The sequence below is a fragment of the Neolamprologus multifasciatus genome, chromosome 7 (genome assembly GCF_963576455.1).
Source record: "Neolamprologus multifasciatus chromosome 7, fNeoMul1.2, whole genome shotgun sequence".
Taxonomy (NCBI): domain Eukaryota; kingdom Metazoa; phylum Chordata; class Actinopteri; order Cichliformes; family Cichlidae; genus Neolamprologus; species Neolamprologus multifasciatus.
This window is the reverse complement of record NC_140445.1, coordinates 5498301-5522664: the sequence shown is the minus strand read 5'-3', so window position 1 is coordinate 5522664 and position 24364 is coordinate 5498301. Positions and strand designations below refer to the sequence as shown.

The following is a 24364-nucleotide window of genomic DNA, read 5'->3' as shown; positions in this document are numbered from 1 at the left end:
TCAAGCTGTGTTGTTTGACGGCTCAAGACTTCTGCGTTGTATATTGCTATGTTGAGCCCCTAATCTGCCCATAAGTTATAATAGAACCACAGTACAGTAATTTCTTTGGAAAAAGCAATGGTAGATGGAGATTTATATATTATATATCTAAATATATAATTTAGATATATTTAGTCATTTTCTCACCATTTTTTCACGCTTTTTTTCTCCAAAATTTGCCACTTTAATGTAAAAAAAACCAAAACGTTATTTTTTCATGGACTTTTTATACCCACCAACGCCATGCCCCTTAATTGTTTTAATACGTTTTTGTGAGTACATGTCTTAAACTGTCGTTTAAAATACTATTGGTAAAAGTATTTGGTCTACCACTAGGTGTCAGTGTTTCACTAGGTGAAAGTGTTAGTGTGCTTGCCCTTAGTGGGAAACAAGAAAACTGCTTACTTGTTGGGTCCTGTTGTGGAGTTTGTGTTGTTCTCTCACAGTCCAGAAACATGTTCATAAAGTCTGATGGAAATAAATCAGCCTTCGGTATGAGTCTAAACACCTCTCTGTCTTTCTTTGTGATGGACTGGTAACCTGTGACAGCAGGGAAATGTAAACTATTTAAAAGCAAACAAACCCAATTTTATACACTTAGCTTTTCTAATGCATTATATCTAAATATTTTAATACGCGTTCCACTAACTCTCAAGAGTCGGGATTTAACAGAAGTCCGTGAACGCCGCATGAACTCTCGGCGGTCCCTTTGAAGTGCAGTTTGTGGCTGGAGCTGAAGCTGCCCTCGGAGGTAACTATTAGCTTATGTTAAAAAAAAACGTTTCTGTATAATGATATTATAATTTTCAGGCTCTAAACAGGTAATAGCGCCCTCCGGAATAGTTTACCTACGAAATTGACTTTTAAAACCTCAACTTTCAGTCTGTTCTTCTGATAATTCACCACGGGTTTTTTCCCCTTCTTAACCTGGGATAGGCTAAAGCTCCCACCCCCACTCGCCGCCACCTTGAACTGGAAAAAAGGTGAGTGAACATCCATTACCCTGTAATATAGTCATTTTAACTCGTGTTGCTAATCCCCAGATTCAGTTACACTGATCGCTACAATGTTACACACTCCACTTGTACTTAGAATCTTCAAATAAAAGTAAAGATAGCATATCCTTGCTTGGTCTTACAACCATCCTTATATAGGAGCATACTGATTTAGGCACCATAATTTATAATAAGGTACAGAAAGGGGAAGAAACGTGTGGAGAAGCACACGAAATGCTTCCATTCAATACGGTTTCAGTCGCTGATTCGTATCATTCCCTTCACCTGTTAGGATCGAGTGAAGTGTTAAAGGCAGGCTAGAGGATGTGAGTGAAGTTGGCCCACCTTCTTCAAATCCAACAAAAGTGGTATCAAACGTTTGTGCTGCAAAATTTTTCGTTTGTGCTGCTATCATTTTAAAGATATTAATAAAAATTTCTAGAGGTCATCAGAGGTCAACCAGCCCAAATGTAATGTTCATCTAGACATTTTCAGAGAAGAAGTCACTTGGATGAGTGATGAAACGTTTCTCCCACTGAAAATGTCCAGATGAACAGAATCAACCTTTTGGAATTTATTTACCTGGATGATTAAGCACGCATCAAGACGTTATTTTGTTATTTTTAAAATGATAGCGGCACACACGAAAATTTTTGAAGCACAAACCAGCACAAACGTTTGACATGAATTTTGTTTGATTTAATTAATGTGGGGGGGCTGGTTGACCTCTGATGACCTCTAGAAATTTTTAATAATATCTTTAAAATGATAGCAGCACAAACGAAAATTTTTGCAGCACAAACGTTTGATACCACTTTTGTTGGATTTGAAGAAGGTGGGGGGGCCAACTTCACTCACATAGAGGCAGAGGTGGCAAAAGTGTACACATTATGTACTTAAATAAAAGCGCTGAAAAAGGTACAGATTCAAATTCTTTACTCAAGTAAAAGTGAAAAAGTACAGGTTCTGAAATGTACTCAAAGTAAGAAAGAGATAAGATAAGACCGCTCACGTACAGATATCAGAAGGAAATACAAATAAGTACAATCAATGGGGAAAAAAGTAAGATAATACACTATATACATACAATGGTAGCATACACAGTATGTGATTATGGATATGGTTGGAAATATGGAAGACATAAACTATATAGTTTGACATAACTATTGTACCACTACTATTCCTATGTATAGACATGTACACACACACATGTACACACTAAATATACATATGTATACATATACATACAGATATACCTGCACATGTCCATACACATGGAAGATCCATTATGCATGAAGTGGTTACCGTGGATGTTCACAGTGTCCAGTGACTTATGACATCGTGATTGAGGAGTTATAGAGTCTAACTGCTGTTGGGATGAATGATCTGCGAAAGCGCTCCTTCCTGCAGCGAGGGTGTTTCAGTCTCTGACTAAAGGAGCTGCTCAGCCCACTCACATACTCATGCAGTGGGTGATGTGGGTTGTTCACGATGGATGTCAGCTTTACTAACATCCTCCTCTCGCCAACCACCTCCACAGACTCCAGGGGACATCCCAGCACGGAGCTAGACCTCCGCACCAGTTTGTCAATCCTGCTCCTGTCCCTGTCCGTGCATCCACTCCCCCAGCAGGCCACTGCATAGAACAGGGCAGATGCTACCACAGTGTCATAGAATGTCCTTAACAGAGTCCTGCAGACTCCGAAGGACCTCAGTCTCCTCAGCAGGTGGAGTCGACTCTGGCCCTTCTTATACAGGACGTCTGTATTTGTAGTCCAGTCCAGTTTATTGTTGAGGTGAACACCCAGGTACTTATAAGAGTCCACTATCTCAATGTCTTTCCCTTGGATGTTCACCGGTGTTGTAAAAGTAAAAGAAAAACTTCATTTCAGTCGAAATTTTTAATCTCATAAATGTCTTCTGCATGAGTCACTAGTAGGGATGGGTACCGGTATCGGTTCTGACATAAACGGTAGTAACCAGACTGAAAAGCAGCGCACATTTCGGTGCTTTATTTCTGTGCTTTTTTTTCCTGAGATGTCATACACTTTGGATTCTAGCCAATCATTTTACCTTTCCAAGGATAGTAGGCGGGTCCAGGTACGTACGTTCTTTTAGAGCAGAGCTACAGATTAAAAACGCCCAAGGCGAAGCGGTCAAAAGTCTGGCTGCAAACTCAGCAGCCTGCAACAAGTGCTTTAAGCTGATACTGTGCAAAGGAGGTAACTCCTCGAATCTGATGAAACACCTTGCGACGCATAGCGTTTTGTTAAAAGCCGAGAAATGTATTTGATATCTTGCTGCGAGACCTCACACCGTGCACATCTACTGCGGGTGTGGTGCCTGTAATCGGATGTGGAGTTAGCAACATCCCCCAAAACCCCGAAGAGGAGAGTCCTGGCCCCTAGCCCTGCCAGTGTAGCAGAAATGATGAGGATGATGATGGCAGCAGCAGCCGTTCTTCTCTGCCTGAGTAGCTTAGTGTTGTTCGTGTGTAATTTACGTTGAGTAGGCTAACCACGTTATTACATTAATGCATGTAAGGTGAACTAGCAAACACCGTCGTAGTTACATGCGGCTGTCTTCTTGTTTGATGGCAGATACTCTCTTCACCCTGGCCAAAAAGGCTAAAATGACCAAAGAAAAAGTGGAAAACAGCTAAACATGAGAAGTTTTTGGACAAAGTTTGTGTTTTTTCCATTGTTTAAGCACTGCTTCCAGCCCAGAGTGATACCATATATGCCCTATAGCTGCAGAAAAGGCTAACATTGTTATCTTTTCACAAAAAACAGCTGAACATGAGAGGTTTTTGGACAAATTGTGTGTTCTCCATTCTTTAAGCACCGGTTTGAGCACCGTTTAAGCACCGGCACCGTTTCAAAAGTACCGGTTTGGTACTGGTATCGGATAAAACCTAAACGATACCCATTCCTAGTCACTAGTAGAACATGAGATGGTGGCCACACGTCATTGCTTCTTATCCCTTCTGAGATATTTTTTTAGTTTAGTTTAGTTTTTTGTGTGTTTTTATCACTGCTGGCACAATGAGACTGCGCCTGCAGCCATTCACGTTGCACAAGTAGTCCCGCTCCTCCCTGATACCACATCCACACATGTTGTTGCAAGAAGGTTTGCTGTGTCTCCCACTACAATCTCAAGAGATACCAGGAGAAGTGGTGTTACAGTGGTGTTGCAGGACCAGTATCTGCCCAAGGAGCACTGCTGGAGGCCTAGAAAAGGACCTCCAGCAGGACCAAAACAGGACAATTCCCAGCCTCATGTGGCGAAAGGGTAAAGGCAGTTCTTGTATAATGAAGGTATTCATTTCACTGATGGCCCTCATGTTCCCCAGATTTGAATCAAATTAAGAATCTGGGATGTTACGAGCATCCAAAGCTGCCAAAAAGCACCACAGAGTTTCAGGAGCTCATCAGTGACCTGATTTAGCTCTGAGAGGAGCCTGATCTTTCGACAGTGTCCTAGAGGGTCTTATGGACATGGGGTCCATAAACATGACTCATCCACATTATGGCACAAGTTTGATCAGGATTTCAATTTTTAATGATGTTGGTATGATTTTGAAAACAGTCCTGAAAGCATTGCTGATTTTGGTTTCCAATGACTGTTGTTACCTATTAATCTTCTCATCAAATTATGTAATGCAAAGTATTCAGGATTCTTTGAGTGTCGTGTCTCTTTCTGATATAATGTAAAGTGTGGGAGAGTTTGTGTAATGCTTTAGGCTCTTGGTAAGGCTCTAAACAAAAACATAGCACACTTAGTGATATGACATCAATATTATTGAATGGTATGTTTGTCTTTGCTGTAATAAAATTAATTAGTTATACAAAAAAGAACCGTAAACTTGATGTATTTGAGAATAATCTACTTTCCTTTTCCTGTTAAACAGAATCATGATTGACTTTGAGGAGGCAGACTTCATTTTGGAAAATCAGAAAAGAAAAAGAAAAAAAGATCTCAAAAAAGACAAAAAACACAAAACCAACATGACTGTGAAACCACAAGAGAGCATCCAGAAGAAAAAGAAAAACTCGCAGCTCAAAGAAGAAACGAAGGAAAGGAAACAAAAGAAAAAGGGAAAGAAGAAAGAAAGGCAAAGAATGAGACTGGCCTTAGAGCTAGACAGCAGTGTTGTGTTTAAACAGTGCAGTAGTGCCCAGGAAAAACCTTTTGAGAAGCCCGAAGCATCAAAGCCGCAACAAAATGAAAAGCTGAAGCCTGATCGTCTGACTCAAGACTCCAAAAAGAAATGCAAAAGAAAAAAAAAAGTGGCGTTTGATGTGTCACCCCGTTACATCCGTGTCAAACGGCCTAAATTTGCGTCATCGTCCACTAAAGAGGAGGCGGCTGTGAAACGCGCTGAGAGCTGTTCACAGGACGCAGTGACGGGGAACAGCCAGAGTTGCGATCAGGAGTCTCAGAGCACCAGTGATAACATCAACAGCCAGGACTTGTTTATTACCCAGAAGACTTTCAGAACATCGCTCTCCGAACCCTCCAGCGGGGAAGTCAATGACGGAGCCTTTATGCTATCTCCTCAGTTGCGAACACAGCAAGGCGAGTGCCAACAGCTTAAACTATTTCATGAAGAATCAGAAAAATGGCCACATGACTCACAGCCTCATCAGCTCTTTGTGCAGCCAAACCCAGAAGAACCTGAAGAAGGTAAAGGACATCATAAGATACACGAGCAGAGAAAAAAGTCCCTTCTGAAACAAGAAAACACAAACTTATCTGGAGAGCAAAGAGTCTCACGTTCAGTGCGTTTAAAGCTCAGTGAGGTGCATCCTTTCTTGGAGGAGCCAATCATTGTCAACTCCTCCCTGGATCTTGGAGAGCGTTCCCCTTCATGCCTGCCACATATTAATAAGTCATTACTTCCTGCCAGGTCCACAGTGAGCTCTTCCACACAGACAGAAAACTTCTTCACCACTGAGCTCTCCTCCTACCTCAGCTTCTGCCAGAAAAGTAGACCAGCTGTTTGTTTCGATGACGTGAAACCTTTAGACCTGAGCCTTCCACACAGGGTGAGAAAAGACCGCGGTAGCTGTTTGTCAGTAATGGAGGTCAACCGTGAGGGAGAAGGAGGCATGGGTCCATCTGGGTCTTCACTTGTGAAAGAAAATCAGGTGCTTTTGGGTCGAGGAGAAACAACTCCCAGTCCGCAGTCGTCCAAATCTGATCAAAAGTCTGCTGATACAACGACATCCAGCGAGGACAGCGAGCAGCCGTGCCGCGCTGGCAAGCTGGACCTGATTCAGGTGATACCACGTGATCCTATTTGTGTAGTTACAGAGCAACAGATGATAAATTCATCTTACATATTGAACTTTATATTACAAAATTCAGAGCTAACACCAGATATCTTTTTATGTGTTTTTCAGCTTCAAGCCTCTTGAAATTGCAGTTCTCTCTTTTTTTTTTTCACAAAAATACTGAAAAAACTGACGTAAGGTGTCCCACTGATGGGAATTCTGCTGTTTTATCCTGTTTGTGAAAAAAATGTAATGTACAGCTCTTTTAGGAGATTACTGGGAGATTTAAAAAAATAAAAGTATGACTGTAAAGATTAGTTTGTGGAAGGTTTAGGTGTAAGAACCATGATAAAATATGAAAAACAGATTTAACTGTTACAAATTATTGATATTTATTTTCCCATTCTATGCCACTCAAAGCCTATCCTGTATCCTATTTTTTACTAAAAGTATTCAATATAAACACACACTCACCAGCAGAGTGGTGGCAGGGGCAGTTAACCAGCTCTAAGGACACTCTCACACTAGTAGCGACTACAGGTAGGTTTTGATTATCGATTTATCGATTAAAATCGATTCTAGCTTGGATAACGTGATATCGATTCATTAAAATCCTGAATCGATTTTTAAATCTAAATTTATTTTGAATCTCAGGTTAAACCTTACAAAATTTCAACAACCACCAAACAGCTAAAACAGTAAATGAGAGCAGGTACACGGATTCTGCACAAAGATGTAAACACAAAGCGCGGAGATGTGGCTTTCTCACCCGACGGCACGGACATGGAAGCCGACAGCTCGCTGATTCTGATGTTTCGGCGGGTCCGCGCTTTGTGTTTACGCCCTTTTTGCGCTAGATTCAGAAGCTGAAGGTTTTTATCTCTCTCCAAACAATATTGACAGAACCAGCAGGAAAAGAAGATCCAAACTACACTTCACACTAAACATCGTCATGAATTCCCTCTTACTTTTGCTGTTTAGCTTCCATCACGATAAAATCACACTTCATGCAGAGCTCGCTGTCTCTCTCTCTCAAGAACAGTTTCCCATCTAAAAATCTGTTTTCTGCATTATTCTTTTGCTTATTACACACAAGTCTACCGTTGTTTACAGGCTGTCGGACGCTGTTTTCCTCCCCCTTTTACTCACTTCTGAAAAGAAAGCCTAATTTCTGCTGTTCAATTATGAACAAATTTAAACTTTTTAAAATTACGTAAAATTGCAAAACGCTTAGCTGTGTTGCAATTCTGTAACTTTGCTCTGCTTCACTTCAGCAGCATCAGGTAATGTTCATGTGTTGATTAATGGTTTTCTTTCGTTTTGATCTACTGCAGAATATGTTTAAGGTCATCTGCTATAAAATCCCAGGCCAGGAAAATCTCCTTCATGTTTTTCTGTGTTACTTTGACACAAAGGCATCTGCTGTGATGCTCACACCTTTGATAAAGTCTCGCAAGTGTCAGCTTTCTTTTTATAGATATAAAAATATGGAAATGTACTGATACGTGATTAGAATTATAATATTTATGACTGAGGCAAAATTTCCCCGATTAAAATTGAATCGAATCGGATTGAATCGAATCGTGGATCGAATCGATTCGGGACCTTGTGGATCGGAATTGAATTGATTCTAGAAATCAGTGACGATACCCAGCCCTAGTAGCGACCGTTGTGTTGCTCAAAGTTTTAGGGGCAGGGATTGCTCAGTAGGTAGCGTGGTGGCCCCATGATCGGAAGGTCGGGAGTTCGAGTCCACTGAACGGCTACCCTGAGGTACCCCTGAGCAAGGTACCGTCAGCTGCTCGCCAGGCGCCCAATGGCTGCCCACTGCTTCACTGAGTGAATTGGTTAAATGCAGAGAGGAATTTCCCCACAGGGATCAATAATGTATATATTATTATTATCATTCAATCAGTGACAGACCTTCTGTGACTAGTTCCAATAACCAAGACTAGAAAACCATTGTTGATATCGTATGTCCAGAGCACTAATAAGGATTACATCCATGTACGCTGACTTCAATATTTGAGGCCACGTTGATTATGAGTAACACCTTGTAAAAGTACATATGTAACACAAAATAAGGATAAAGATAATATGGTCACCTTTAGGACTCTTTTGACAAGTTAGTGTCACGTAGATGTCCGAGTTGTTGGCAGGGCCGATAAAAAGTATTAATTCAGTGAGGACTAGATGTTACAATCCCGGACAATGCATGAAGATTCATTCACTTTTTTAAACATCTCAATCTGCCACATTTCTCTTATCACCCTTAAAAACACTGGTGACCAGCAGTGCTACCCCTCAGCCTATTTTGACATTATAAACACTTAGAAATTTCTGTTTTTGCTGAGCAGTAAGAAATATTTATCAGGAGAACTTTGTAGAATGATCTGAAAAGGAGTAACTGAAGTTTCTTCCACTGTTCAGTAACACTGTGACTTTTTTTGGTCCTCAGGTCAGAGCGGTCCAGATGAAACTCAACGAATCCTTCTTTTTCAAACCCAAAGGAGACGGACGGTCACCCAGGCCCGAGTCACCGCTGATGAAACTCTCTCAGGGCAGAGACACTAAAAGGAGGAAGAGTCGCTGAGGTCACAAGGTTTTAATATAGGCTGCTATTAGCCCTGTTGGCTGACGTCAACAAATAAGATGTGACGTTTGTGTTGACGTTAGTGGCCAATATTTATCTGTTCAGTTGTATCAATTTCGTGCTGACTAAATGTTCAGAATTTCATCTAAAAGCCTTTAAAAACTTTTATATAAGATTTTTGTGCTTCCCTGGAACAATTAAATGAAATTGTTACTGCAACACGAACAAACTAATATGGACCTAGAACTTCACAATTGGAGCACGCTTAAACTTTCCTAGCAGACACCATCTAACGTCTGGAAAACTGTTCAATTTTATGAGCTTCAGCTGAGAAGCAGCTTGTGTCAAGTGTCGAGCATTCGTGCTGAAACTCAGCCTGTGCCTGAGGGTCTTTAAGTAGAAGGACAGTGACATTAACACTATCAGTGAGCTCAGGTATTTTATTATATATGCTGTAAAGTTCTGATATACATTATATGGACAACAGTATTCAGTTCAGGTGTTTTCAGTCCCATTATCATAAGGTTCAAACATCATACGCCCAGATGTGCAGTCTGCCTTTACAAATATGAACATGGTCTTGTAACATCAGCACAAACACTGTGTGCTGGGAGCTTCATGGCTGAGCAGCTCCTGGACATGTTAGGATACTATATGTTAGGAACATGAACAGAAGAAACATGCTTCCATTAAAAGAAAAATAAACTTCTGGGATAGAAATGACTGATTACTGTCTTTTGACCTGTTGTTCTAAAGTTTTTAGTATTCTGTCATGTTTTTTTTAATTGCTCTGTAAGTTTGTCCGGCAGTGGCAGTTTTTTGATGCCATGTCACTATGACAGCATGTCGTAGTTCATAACATCATAACAAATAATCTGTTGTTAAAGTTTATTTATTGTGATGTAGTAGAAGTTCACTTTCCGTTGAGTGTTGATGCAGTATTTACCAAGTTCTTAAATGGTGTTAAATAAAAATCTTTATTATTTAAGTCTGTCTGCCAGCAGAGTTTGTGTGTTCTGCTGTGAAACATGGAGAATATGTGAAGATGAATTAAGACCTTATATTCAACCAAGTGCTACAAAAGGCAAGCTACATGAGCAACAGATGTTTTAAAATGATCTCAGTGTTTTCAGATGGATTAGTGAGAGTACAGATCCAGAGGTGGGCCAGACCCACCATCGCAGACAAGGAGAACATGCTTGCAGATAAGTTCTGATGCACAAACTACTGAATAAATTAATGAATGTATTACATGTGTTTTGCTTGCACAAATGAAACATACTCTTTGAACAGCAGTGGTGCAGAGGTAATCCAGCACCTCCGTCTCATTGGACAAAAAGCTTTTGGTCAGAGTCCAGTCGGTTTTCACTTTGGTCAAGCTGTTATTGCTTAAATGTGTCTAAAGCATCCCAGAGTCTGATCCTGGGAAAGCTTCACTCCTCACTGGTCTCAGCCTCACATCTCACAGCAATCAGATATGGAAGATTGAATTCAGAGCTCTCTTTTTCCTAATTATTCTTCTGAAACCAATTTTATTTCAATTCTTACTTTTAATCATTCTGGAAACAAGATAAAACAGATAAAAAGTTACTTTGTTGAAACACCTCTTTCTTCTCCGCTTGTGTTTTCACGTTTCCCTAAAATCCCCCAAAATCAGTGTAATTAAGTCCAAGTCATAAAGTGGCCACCAGGGGTCAGCTGTTGCAATACAAGATGGGCTTAACAGCATGAAAACAACACAACTATTGTCACTTTAAATGGTCCCGTCCCAACTGATGGCCTATAAAAAGGTGTTTTACCAAGGTGTCACAAAAGAAACATTTCACAATGTGTAAAACCAATGAGCTGTCTCAAGACCTTCACAACCTTATTGTTGCAAAACATTGCTCCCTTTATTTGTGATAGCCAGCTTCCCGCTCGCTTCCCTAACTGCAGCTGATGCGACAGGGCTTTGGCGCGGGTTTGCTGCCATTGCTGCAACTAGGAACCGGGGAATATGGAGGAGTGAGGTGTGAATGATTTTAATTTTTGTTCTCCGTTGTGGGTGTTTGTGGAGTGCATGTTCAAAATAGTTGGGAATGGAAGCAGCTGAGCATGCTAGTTGATTATGCTTTTCATATCTGAAAGTGCAATTGTTAGTACCTTGATATCTTTGGAATCAGATATCTGGGCCTAAATCCTGAGAAGCCATGAAAACTCTCCAGTAAGCTCCCATCCAAAAGCATGGCGTGGTCTGCTGGTTCCATTCTGCGGCCGTGTCGTTTTTTAATGGTGAGGCAGGAAATGGACACAAAGATGCAGACTTGGAGGCAACCTTGAATAACCAAAGACTGACCTTTATTTAGTTGGCAGCTGCAAACCCATAGTACAAATGAAGACAGAGATGAACTAAATCAAGGAAGTACTACAGCAAAACAGAACTAGGCATGGGGAACATAGGAGGGCAGGAAAAACTTAACACCTAACAACATCAGAATAAAAACATAACCTAGGCAAAGGTAACATCCAAACTGAAAACTCCAAAAATATAAAAAGGAGAATATCAAACAGGAAACTGGGTCCAAAACAAAATGCCCGGTACAAAGCCCAGGCTGCAGCTGTCTTATAAAATTGCTAGCATGGGTTAACATAACACAAAGCTTTATTATGCTTGATCATGAACTCTGAAGAGCTTTATTTATCATCGTTCTGCAGATTAGTCATTGATGCAAAAGCTTCCTGAGCCCAGGTGACGCTCTGGCTCACACAGATGTGCCTTCCGGTGACTGTACCGATCCTGCAGGAAGATTACAAGAGAGTTAGGATAGAAGATCCCACGCTGTGCCTTGTGTTTTCATGCATTCTGTTTTGTGTTCAGAAATTACGATTACTGTAATTAGTCATTGTGGTGACATACACAAATGCTTTTTCCAGACAGGCGCTGTGAGTCTTGAAGACAGAGACTATGTTCTTCTGTGGTATCCTTCCAGTAAAGAATTTGAGACAGCATTGTCCAGGAGACACTTGAAGCAATTGTTGAGCTAAAAGAAAAAAAATAATAAAAAGACAGTAAAAAATTCAGTTTCATAGCAGCATGTGTCAAAGGTGTTGAGCATTGTTGCTGAAACTGACAGTCTTTAAATAGAAAGGCAGTGACATTAACACTGTCAGAGAGCTCAGGTCCTTTATGATATACACTGATGAACTCATCAGCCCAAGATTACATTTTAAACAGAGTGGAGTTGCTTTTGAAGTTTTGTAAAATGTAAAATGCATTAACAATAATAAGTTAAAGTTAACAACCAAATATAATCTGAGGTTCAACTGATCTGAACATTGATTTAACTGAAAGACAATAAAAAAGATTTTTAAACACCAGAGTTATTTAGGGATTTCTTAAAGCCAGCAGAACTTTTGTTTCCCTTCTGACTCTACTAACACTCACTGAACATGAACTATCAGCTCCCATTAAACCCATCAACCAGAACTCATGTGACAGTAATCTGTATCGATTAGAATAAACACAACCTTAGTCGTGATCATACTCATTATAATCGTCCTAAACGACTCGTGGCAAGATAACTAGCTAATACTGCAGAATTCCTCTTAGTTGACGCTGTTCTTAAGTGATGCAAATATCCATTTGGGGCTCATTTAACAAGCTGGTAATGCAGCTGTGAGGATGATATTATTTTCAACATGTTTTGTAAACTAAGAGAAAAAGGTGATTCAGAATCTTGAAAATGACATTTCTAAAATGCAGTTGCACAAAATAAAAAAAAATCATAATAAATCCCTCCAAAAAGTTTCATAACAGATTAAAATGCAGCAGATAGAACTGATTAACAACAATACGTTTATTTAAAACCAGATATAAACAGGTATAATTGGAAATAATTCATCTAAATTTCAGGAGCAGGACTCCATACACTCCCCTGCACTACTATCTGACTGGCCCAGGAGCCGCCACCAGTCCCCTCTGAGGCCTTCCTCAAACCCCAGCCTCAATTCATGCTCAAACCATCTGCCATTATCTACTAGAAATGCTGTCAAACCTTTATGTGGATGTGGTCCCAGTTAATTAATCTGAGGTATAATGTTCACTCGTTTTCTCAGTGTAACTTGTAAAAGTTTTGACCAATCAAATAAAAACATTAAAGGGCCTCAGATTACATTTATCCTCAGACTGTAAAGCAGACTGACAGACTTACGTGCAGCAGCGCAGTAATAAACCGTGAGCAGCAGAAGCAGCAGTCCCACTGTGGCCTTCATGTTTACTCCTCTCTGGATGTGATGATGTCCTTCGGCTGTTGCTGTAAGAAGTGATCTGAATGTGGAGAAAACGCACCTTTTATGAGGACAGTCCAAAGTCCAAAAGATGCAACAAGTCCAAACAGTGCAAAAAAAGCAAAAATAAGCACACAAAGGCAGATCACTGAGGAGTTAAAGAAATGCCACCTCAAAGATTAAAGGGAGATGGCTGTAAAAACAGGATTATGTAACAATAGGAGATGGGAGGGAAACTAAGGAGAGCAAATGGGAAAGAAGAAAAACAACACAGAGGAAGTAAAACTTGACACAAGACACAAAAGAAACAAGCTAACACATTAAAACAGGAAGTAAGTAAACACTGAAGCCAGGACACAGAAAATAGACTCTGGGAAACACTGGAAAAGGCTTTGAGACTAACACAAAGAACTACAACGAATAAACCCGAAGGCAAAATACTAAACAGGAAACAAAAGTTAATCAAGAGATTACAATGGAAAACTAAAAATGAAAGTAATTGAGAGAAAAGCTCTAAATAATCCTACAATCCACAAACTCCCATGATGGAAAAAACATGAACATGTCACGAAAAGAAAGGAGTGAAAGAATAATTCCGTTTTTTTTCTTCCACGTGTATTTCTTTTTTCTAACATGCCTCTATTAACCCTTACAATCCATATGGGCTTCACTAGGAAACAACATAACAAACATTTAGCAGAGTCAAATGACTTCACAGTAGTCATGGGCACCTGCTCCAATCAGACGCTGGGTGGTGTGAGGCTACGTCCGCACGTACACGGGTATTTTTGAAAACGGAGATTTTCCGTTTTAGTTTTAAAAAATAATCCCGTCAGGCAGAAATGAAGGAAAACGCTGCTAGGAACATGCCAAAGCAACAGGTGGCGCTATATTCCTAACCGTGTAGAAATGTTGGCCAATCAGAAGTCTAGAAGCCTCGGCGGGAAAAAGTAAACAAAGCTGGGGCATAGAAGCAGAACTGAGTCGTATGTGTGGAGGGACAGTAACTGTGTGTATATGTAAGCATTTAAACACTGCAGAGAGTACAACTAACAGTAACAGTATTGTAGAAATTCATTTCACCGAAAAAATAATGTGGCGCACAGTGTGACGTCAAAAAATGCGCACACCTTTGACACTCCGTTTTCTCCGTTTTTCTCCTCCACGTATAAATGCAAAAACGGAGTTTTCAAAAATATCCACCCTGGCCGGAGTTTTTAAAAATCTCAGTTTTTAGTGACCAAAAACACCGTTTACGTGTGGACGAAAGGTGCAAACGCATAGAAAAATCTGCGTTTTCAAAAATACCGTGTGGACGTAGCCTGAGGTTCCATATGTCCCAAAATTACACTCACTTGACACTTTCTCTGGTACGACGTGCCTTTATCAGGTTTTCCCCATTTTACCGTCAGAGCTGTCTCAGTTCTTCATGGCACAGATTCAAAAAGATGCTGAAAACATTTCAGAATTTGGTGAGCAAATTGTGTTCTGTTCATCCATGATGTGTCTCTCCTGTTCCACCACATCCCAAAGGTCCTCCTTTGGATTGAGGGGTGACGTGGAGCCCATTTGAGTACACTGACCTCACTGTCATGAGCCTTCTGTATAAGAAGCCATTACTTCCTTCCAGGTCCACAGTGAGCCTTTCCACACAGACAGAAAACTTTCTCACCACTGAGCTCTCCTCCTATCTCAGCTTCTGCAAGAAAAATAGACCAGCTTGATTATAGGACCTGAAACCTTTAGACCCGAGCCTTCCACACAGGGTGAGAAACGCCCACTGGAGCTGTTTGTTAGTAATGGAGGTCCAGGTGTCTGATATGGAGTGTCCAGAGCAGTCATAGAGATTACATGAATATACGCTGACCTCATTATTTGAAACTCTGGTCAGGTTTAATGTAAGTCTCTGCGATGTAACAATACACATGTAACAGGAAATAAGGATAAAGACAGTAATGTAAGTAAGTAATTTTATTTAGGACTTTGTTACCAGGTCACAAAAATAAGTACGGCTGTCACAAAGATGTCTGAGTTTTTAACAGGGCCCATAACAACTATTAAAAAATGTAAAAAACACGTGAAGTTTCATTCACCTTTCATTCCTCGGGTTAAATTCAATTTTATTAATACAGCGCCATGCATCTCGCAATCTGTCAGATTTCTTTTGTCACCTTTAAAAATGGTTGAAGTCGCATTCTTTTAGCAGCCAGCAGGGGGCAACTCATGTTCAAGAAAGGAAATATCACCGCTGATGAAACTCTCTCAGGCAGATAAATTAAAAGCAGTAAAAGCAGGAAGAGCCGCTGAGGTGACTGGTTACTAAACTGCAGTTCATGCAAAGATATATATATATATATATATAAATAAATAATATATATATAAATAATAATTATATATATATATATATATATATATATATATATATATATATATATATATATAATTATTATTTTTTTATTTTTTTATTTTTTTTAAATTATTATTATGGGCTGATATTAGCCCTGCTGGCCGATATCGACATATCAGCAAATAAGATGGCATATTTTAATGTGATTAGTCAATATTTATCTGTTCAATCATATGAATTTGGTGCTGACGAAATGTTCAAAATTTAATCTGAAAGCCTTTAAAAATTTTATACTAGATATTTTTCTTTCCTCGAACAATTTAATGAAATTATTAAAACACAAACAAACAAAGAACACTAAAAAATTTAAAAAAAAATTGTTGATATGGACCCAGAAATTTATAACCGCAGCTATCTTAAACTTCTCTAGCACACATCGAAACGTCTGGAAGTTCAGTTTTAATAGCTGTAAGCTGAAACGCAGTTCATGTCAACGTGTTGAGCGCTGCTGCAGAAACTCATCAGAACACGAGAGTTCATGTTCAGGTTACACGAAACAACCGATGTTTTCGGCCTCACTCCTAATCAGAAGGCCCTGTGTCCGCTACCAGTATGATAGGCTACTGGATTTTTTTTTGGCAGGGAAAAGATGAAGTGTGGAAATTTCTCGTTAAAAAACAAAAAACAAAATAAAACAAAAAAAAATAAACGCCCGATTCAAAGCCAAACATTTTTATTGAAAAAACATGAGTGCGTGGGTTGTTTTTTGTTTTTTGTTTTAATATATATACACAAAACATTTTGTAAAATACAGTCATTATAAAATTGCTGTTAGCATGGGTTAACATAACAGCTTTATTATGGCTGATCATGAACTCTGAAGAGTATTCATTTATCACCGATCTGCTTTTGCTTAAAAGCTTCTTGAGCCCAGGTGACGCTCTGGCTCACACAGATGTGCTTCCCCATGGCTGTACCGATCCTGCAGGAAGATTACAAAAGAGTTAGGACAGAAGATACCACGCTGTGCCTCGCGTGTTTATGGATTCTGAGGTTTTTTTTTGTTTTTGTTGCAGTTGGTGTTTTTTTTTTTTTTCGGGTTTTCTTCTTCTTCTTCTTTTTTTGCCTGTCCCATCCGGTACTTTAGCAACCGGGATTATTGTCTGAAGGCCAAGAAAGACGCCCAACTGATTTATTTTTCCATTTATTTTTGGTCATGGCTTTGCCAAATTGCTCCACTTGATAGATCTTAATAATAAAATTATTATTATTATTATTATTATTATTATTATTATTAGGGAAAGAAGGGAAAGAAAAACAGGTGAAGAGGGACAGTGAGAGAAGACCTTAAAAAAGCATGCACACTGTTTTGTGTTCAGAAATTAGGATTACTGTAATTACTCATTGTGGTGACATACACAAATGCTTTTTCCAGACAGGCGCTGTGAGTCTTGATGACAGAGACTATTTTCTTCAGTGGTATCCTTGCAGTAAAGAATTTGAAACAGCATTGTCCAGGAGACATCAGAAGCAATCCTTCAGCTGAAAGAAAAAATAAAAAGACAGTAATAAATTCAGTTTAATAGCAGCATGTGTCAAAGGTGTTGAGCACTCAGCCTGGGACTCAGTCTTTAAATAGAAAGGCAGTGACATTAACACTGTCAGAGCGCTGAGGTCCTTTATTATATACACTGTAAACGTCTGATGTATATGGACAATAGTACTGTAACTCTTAACTGTAACCACAACCACAGAAACTCAGCAGAACATGTAGTTATAGATGGGGGGACCTCCTCTGGCATTAACATCAGCCCAAAAACCGTGTGCTGGGAGCTTCATGGCATGGCTTGCATGGCTGAGCTATATGTGTAATTTGTTAGTGACCCAGTAGTGTTGTACATATAATATATGTCAGAAATATGAACAAAGGAAGCATGCTTTCTTTAGAACAAAAATAAAGTCTTTCTTCCTCTGATTATTATCTTTCGACCTGTTGTTCAGTTCAAACTATCACCTCGTTTCTAAACACGCCACAGCTTATTTTTATTATCTGGATCAAACGGTCATAAAGTAAACACATACATAACCTCACGTCATGTATGTGATAAAAGCAAAAGTTTGTCTTCGTAACATTTTAACGTGTTTTGTCATCAAACTCAAAACATTTTAAAATGAATTTTTAAAATAACGCATCGCCCTTTTGAAGTTTTGTAATAACCTCACCCACGTAATGTGAAGTTCATTCACAGTAATCAGTAAAAGTTTTAAACTTGTAACTCATTTAAGTCGTGATGATTACTAATAAAATGAGATAAAAATCTAATAAAAACATTCAAGAGGGCATTTATCCCCAGTTAAAAGCAGACTGACAGACTTACGTGTAGCATCGCAGTAATAAACCGTGAGCAGCAGAAGCAGCAGTCCCACTGTGGCCTTCATGTTGATTTCACTCTGGATGTGATGATGTCCTTCGGCTGTCGCTCTAGAAAGTTAACTGAATACTTAATGCTTTGTCACGCTGATACAAAGGGCAGTCTTAACAGATCTATTATAGTGAGTTGCCTTTTTGGGTAAAAGGAAGTGTAAGAGACACACCACCACTTAAACATGCAGATTAAAGATCACTCACCAAGCAACACCTCTGCAGCTTCTCCACATCGATTATGGAAACAGATAACATCAAGGATGTTCCATCTATTCAAATCAGCTGAGAACGATGACCACATTTTTAATTTTTTTAATTAAAGTAATTTTGTTTGAGAAGACATGAGTAACAGCATAATGCCTGTTTATTTCTGCCGTACGATTCTTTATAATCCCCCAAAGCTGATTCTGTTCATCTGGACATAGCGTTTTCAGTGCAAGAAACATTTTGTCGCTCATCCAATTACTTGTTTAGTCTCAGCTCGACTGCAGGTTTCCCCAACCTTATAACTAGCACATTTGCATAATGACTGAAACTAGCACCACTGACTAATAATGGGCCGTGAGGTCAGTTTCACGATCATTAATATGCCAGCTATCATGACCTCCTTTATAATGTTTGTGTGACAAAGTGTTTGAGAACACCTTTTGTCCAGATTAAAAGCTGGATATTCTTAGTTAACATTCTTGTTTTGATTTAGCCATATCTCATATGTATTCTGTAGTAGGCAAACATGTACTATCCAGGGTTTGTTTATGTTTCGCACTGTTACAGATTATTTAATGTAACATTTTGGTTTAAATCAACTCTGACAAGTTTGTTAATTGTCTAGTTTGAACTCACCTAACCTACCTGTGTGCCGGGAACAATAGGAGGAAATGTAGTTTCAATTCCCGTATTTATAGCGTCCGGGTTAGTCTGAGATCACAGGAAGAGACCAGGTCAAGAAGGGGGAGAATTCTTGTAATTTGATAAAGTCTTGTAATTTGACTTTGTGTTTGTTGAGAAAGGGATTTATTGTTGTGATATGTATTGACTACACCTTAGTTTTTATAGCTAATAAAGAGTAGCATTATTATCTACTGCATGGAATAGTTCAGAGGAGAAGTTGTTTGGATAGCAGAAGAGCTCTGGTGTTAGTGGGAGAAAGGACCAGGTCAGTATAGCTGTGTGCATGTGACCATAATTTCTGCTGATTTAAGTTCAGTTATGTTTATTTTTACTGAGTTAACTATGAAGTTGACTTTCTTATTTATTTTTGTAAATATTGTTTGGTCACAAAAATCTTGAATACATCACTCGCTACACTGGACAGCACGGTTACTACTTATTCTCCAGCCAAATGACTCTACAGTAGTGGGCACCCGCTACAATCAGCAATGACAGTAACTCGTCACTCGGATGGTAACAAGTTGCATATGTGCACACATATATACATTCAGTGAACACAGTTATGCACACTGTACTGAGTTGGACCATATTTATTGTATCACGTTTTTCATTGCATAGATTCAAAAAGGTGCTGAAAACATTTGATTTTTTATCCGTATTGACATGATAACATCACACACTTCCTGCAGATTTATTGATATTATTTATTCATTTGAATCTCCTGCTCCAGCTGTCGTGGAACTTTGTAAATAAAGTCTGCACCATGGTAGGAGCTGTGATCAAGCTATTTATTACTGCACGCAGGAGGTCACACACACACACATCAAAACATAACAGATTCAATAAGTTCTCACAGATGTGGCAGCCTTTTGTCATTTACTTTAACTCATTGAAAACACTTACAACAGACTAAACTTTTGTACCACAGGGTTCCCTTTTGTTATGGTTTTGGGAGGGAGTTGATTTTTTTAAATGATTATTTTTTTGTTTGTTTGTTTTTTGTTGTTTTCTGTGCGTGGGTTGTTGTTTTTTTGTTTTTCTTCCTTTTTTCCTTTTTTTTCTTTCTTTTTTCTGTTTTATTGTTATCATCCGAATTTTAATGGCCTAATTTGTTTTGATATATGTCTTTATATCGGTTGGTACTTGCTGTATTGGGCCTGATATGTCAAATTACATGTGCAAAACTTTATAAATAAAGAGGGGGGGGGAAAAACAAACATCTTAAGCAGGCAGATATACAAAAATCATACAGTAAGATTCTAAACACATAAATCTAAATGTGAGGATAAACTAGAATTTTTCCGTAACACAACAAATCTCAAAAGTCAGCTATTGGACATCTACTCTCCCTAGTGTTTATACTGTCAGAGTGCAGGAAGATTCAGTTTTAGACCGTGAGAGTCCACATGTGCCCAATGAGCAATGTCATTTGTTCAAAAACACACTGCAATTAAAGCGTATCCTTTTCATTCAAAATTTCCGTGCGTTCATATAGTTGTGGTTTATGTACACTCAATCTGGCCATAATGAGTGTATGTAAATTTCTGACCACAGTATTAGAGAGATTCCTGGAGGGCATCAAAAGCAAAACAATCGTGGGTTTACTTAGAAAATACAGTCATTATAAAATTGCTGTTTAATCTGTTCACAGATTAAAATAACTAGAGCTTTATTATGGTTGACCATAAAAAAGCTGGCCTCCTGAGGGATCATGCTGGGAATGGGCAGATGGTCTGTCTCATAAATCTGGAAGACACTTTTTCTAGTCGTTCCTGTTCGTTTTTGTAATTTACTCCATAAAAGTCACAACAAAAAGAATTTCTTTCCTGAGATCCTCTTCTTTCACTGCAGCTGCCTTCAGTAAACTCTGCATTCCCATTCATGAATGTTTCTCTTGATTGTCGAGTTTGAGAATGATACACGTTTCTCCTCAAGATGTGAGGGAAAATATTCTGCAATCATCCACTTTTTAAAAAATCTTCTGTCTTCTCTAATACAAGTTAGACATTAAACTGCTTATTTGTCACGTATTACCAGCAACAGGCCTCACTTGGCCATGAAACTGCTCTCACTCAATTATTCAGTTGCTTTAAGCCTCTGAAAATGGAGGACTGTGAATAAAAATGCCTACAATTCTTAATTAATATTATACATCTGTTGATCCCCTTCACTGTTTCAGTTAAAATCCAGTGGTGAAATTGCAAAAATATATGGTTAAAAAAAAAAAAAAGTCAAAATGTAGCATGTACTGTTCCAGGAGCGAAAAACTCGTGACCCCATATCAGGCTATGTTGTGCTCAGTAGGTAGAGTGGTCGCCCCATAATTGGAAGGTCGGGGTTTGAATCCCCTGAGCAAGGTACTGTCCCTACACATGGCTCCCTGGACACCTGATTAGTGGCTGCACACTGCTTCACTGAGTGAATGGGTTAAATGCAGACAGATTAATTTTCCCACGGGGATCAATAAAGTATCCATTATTATTACAACATGAACTTCTGTATGGATGTTGTTGTTGCTATGCTAACAACAAGCCCTGGATCACAGGTAACGTTATGGACCTTCTGAACCAAAGGAAGAAAGTTTTTAAAGTTGGTGATCAGCAGGAGCTCAAGTGCATGCAGAAGGTACTCAGAGTCTAGCTCAGGGAGGCAGAGAAGCCTTGCAGGAGTCAGCACAGACTCTACTTCCTCAGAAGGCTGGTGTCCTTCAACATCTGCAAAACGCTGCTGCAGATTTTCTATCGGCACGAAGAAGAGGGGCATTTCACACCTGTACAAAATTGTGAGGAAGGCAGGCTTCATCGTAGGAGCACATCAGTGCCTGTCTGTCTATGTTGTGACAAACTTTTCAAATGTTTTCTCACTTCATACCCGGGACAAACGGCTGACCTGTGCGGTTTTAATGCTTCGTTAACTATTCACTAACTTTCTTAATGTTTAATTCCCCACGATGAAACCTCTTTCACTAAGTTAAAAACATCCATGCATGTTCTTACAGTACACAAGTTTAAAAAATAAAATAATTAAAAGTCCCCAAATTAATGTGACACAACATACACTCATCATCGACGTGAAACTTCTGACCACAACTGCAGATGCTTGTTTTGTTTTTTTTATTGAAACATTCTTGGAGAGGATCGCAAGCAAATCAAGAGCACATGGGTTTATTTATGCTTTGCAAAGCGTCGTGTAAAATACAGTCATTATAAAAATGCTGGCAGTGAAGAATAACATAACAGAGCCTGTTATTATGCTTGATCGTGGACACTGACGGGCATTGTTAGCCACTGCTCTGCTCTTTGTTAAAAGCATTTTGAGCCCAGGTGACACTGTGGCCCACGCAGAAGCGTCTTCCTCTGGCTGTATGGATCCTGCAGGGATATTACAAAAGAGTTAGTACTGAAAATATTACGCTGTGTCTCAGTAAAATGTTCGTGCGATTTGTTTTGTGTTCAGAAACTGTTATTATTAATCGAATTACTCATTGTGGTGACATACACAAATGCTTTTTCCAGACAGGCGCTGTGAGTCTTGGTGACAGAGACTATGTTCTTCAGTGGTATGCGTTCTGTAAAGAAATGGAAACAGCATTCTCCAGGAGCTGTGTCGTCCAATGCTTCAGCTGGAAGACAGAAAAAGAGCCACATCAATTCAGTGACCTCAGCATCCTTCATGTTAAAATGATGTGAATCTTAGCAGGTTGGATTAACCTGCTAAGAAGCCTCTGGACAAAAAATATGTTAGTTATGAGTGTACAACTCATGATAACAAGCTAACCCTGCAAAATCCATCTTAGTTGACACCGTGCAAAACCTCATCCTTGAGATAGACCACATGTCTATCATGTCATCTTCATATCATCATATCATATCATGAGTTAAAGTGACATCTGAAAACCTAATGTCATGTCTGTGGTACAAATGCATCTTTGTTACGCATGCATATTTTATAACCAAAGCCAAAAAACAACATTTTTAAATTTATTTACTCAAAATAACAGCACACCAAAAAATCATAACTAATCTGAGGTTAATTTAGTCAAATGCAAACCTTGTAAGTCATGCAATTTATGATGACTACTATTAAATTAGATAAAAATTGAAATAAAAACATCAAAGTGCCTCAGGTGTAATTTATCCTTAGCCACATGCAGACCGACAGACTTACGTCCAGCAGCCCAGCAATAAACCGTGAGCAGCAGAAGCAGCAGTCCCACTGTGGCCTTCATGGTGACTTCACTCTGGCTGTGATGATCTCTGGCTGTCGTTCTAAAAAGTGATCTGAAAGTTTAATGCTTTGCCACACTCATAAGTAGGGCAGTCTCAACAGATCTGTCGTAGTGACTTGCCTTTTTGGGTAAAAGGAAGTGTAAGAGACACAGATGCAGATCACTTAAACGTGTAGATTAAAAATCACCCATCAAGCAACACCTCTGCAGCTCCTCCACCTTGAGTATAGAAATAGATAACATCAAGGATGTAACATGGATTCAACTCAACTAACAACGATCACTCCATTTTCACTACCATATGTTCTCGAGTCACATGACTCTACAGTACTCACAGGCACCTGCTTCACTCAGAAGCAATGGAAGCAAAATGGAAATTTTCCATTTCTAAAAACTGAAATGATAAACAGCTGAGGTTCCAGACCCCCCAACATCAGAGTCTCCTGACACTTTATCAGCTATACCTTGATCACACCAGGTTGAATCAATCTGGCTTCATAACTGACTCAAGCACTCATGCCTCAGGTTCAGCGAGATACTGGAAACATTCCCCAGAGGTTTTGGTCCATGTTGACATCAAATAGTTGCTGCAGATTTGTTGGCTGCACATCCATCAAGCCCCAAAGGTTCTCCATCTGAATGTGAAGGCCATTTGAGTAGCGTGAGTGCGCTGTCATCTTCAAGAAACCAGTTTCAGATGATTTGAGCTTCATGACATGGCACATGGGTGTGGACCCAAGGTTGTGAGTTTTTTGTGGGCAAGCCTGGGACCACGACAACTATCCTGCTAGATGCAGCTATCAGTCAAGGGGTAAACTGTGGTTAAAATGTAATGGATGTGGTCACTAAGAGGCCCAATAAAATATCCCACACCCCATGACACCACCACCAGCAGACAAGGTAGGCTGGATCTCATGTATTTGAACCAAATTCTTAATCCACCATCAGGCAGACTAACCAGACAAAGCCCATCTTCTTCATGCTTTGATATGTTGTGCGTTCAGAGACAACATATCAATCTCCTTTTGTTTGCCGTTCCCTTAGGTCGCAGACTGCAGGCTGATGTCAATCTGGGGATGTCCAACTAATTAGAGGAGGGAGACCCTGATTGGACAATCCAGGAGTGCACACCTTGATAAGGAGACTCACCTGTGGCTGGGGGCGGGCTCGCTTCCCTCCTTTGAATTGTTTGGGACATGTGTGAAGTTTCGCTGCTGTCCTTCTTTTGTTTGATGATTGTGGTGGGAGTAAAGTGGACTAGGTAAGTTTGGGGACCCCATACACTTACTCACGTAGAGTCTTTT

At 39.4% G+C, this 24364-nt stretch overlaps 4 protein-coding genes across 4 annotated transcripts; 1 reads left to right on the top strand and 3 right to left on the bottom strand.

Annotated features, from left to right (window-relative positions):
* The first annotated feature begins 735 nt into the window (after nucleotides 1–735).
* Nucleotides 736–10604, top strand: LOC146513593 (uncharacterized). The gene is made up of 4 exons (XM_085169178.1): nucleotides 736–790; nucleotides 976–1022; nucleotides 4945–6316; nucleotides 8769–10604. The coding sequence occupies exons 3-4, from the start codon at nucleotides 4949–4951 to the stop codon at nucleotides 8901–8903; spliced, it is 1503 nt and encodes a 500-aa protein (XP_085025304.1). The 5' UTR covers nucleotides 736–790; nucleotides 976–1022; nucleotides 4945–4948; the 3' UTR covers nucleotides 8904–10604.
* A 614-nt stretch (nucleotides 10605–11218) lies between these two features.
* LOC146513592 (C-C motif chemokine 4-like) lies at nucleotides 11219–13488 on the bottom strand. The gene is made up of 4 exons (XM_085169183.1): nucleotides 13231–13488; nucleotides 13094–13195; nucleotides 11800–11923; nucleotides 11219–11679 (listed from the first exon to the last, which is right to left on the bottom strand). Exons 2-4 carry the CDS (start codon nucleotides 13152–13154, stop codon nucleotides 11577–11579), a joined length of 288 nt encoding a protein of 95 aa, XP_085025309.1. The 5' UTR covers nucleotides 13155–13195; nucleotides 13231–13488; the 3' UTR covers nucleotides 11219–11576.
* A 2221-nt stretch (nucleotides 13489–15709) lies between these two features.
* On the bottom strand, nucleotides 15710–18086 carry LOC146513591 (C-C motif chemokine 13-like). Its single transcript, XM_085164505.1, has 3 exons — nucleotides 17895–18086; nucleotides 16935–17058; nucleotides 15710–16498 (listed from the first exon to the last, which is right to left on the bottom strand). Exons 1-3 carry the CDS (start codon nucleotides 17953–17955, stop codon nucleotides 16405–16407), a joined length of 279 nt encoding a protein of 92 aa, XP_085020631.1. The 5' UTR covers nucleotides 17956–18086; the 3' UTR covers nucleotides 15710–16404.
* Nucleotides 18087–19807: 1721 nt separating this feature from the next.
* On the bottom strand, nucleotides 19808–23132 carry LOC146513590 (eotaxin-like). Its single transcript, XM_085164506.1, has 3 exons — nucleotides 23000–23132; nucleotides 22331–22454; nucleotides 19808–22203 (listed from the first exon to the last, which is right to left on the bottom strand). Exons 1-3 carry the CDS (start codon nucleotides 23058–23060, stop codon nucleotides 22113–22115), a joined length of 276 nt encoding a protein of 91 aa, XP_085020632.1. The 5' UTR covers nucleotides 23061–23132; the 3' UTR covers nucleotides 19808–22112.
* Between the last annotated feature and the right edge of the window lie 1232 nt (nucleotides 23133–24364).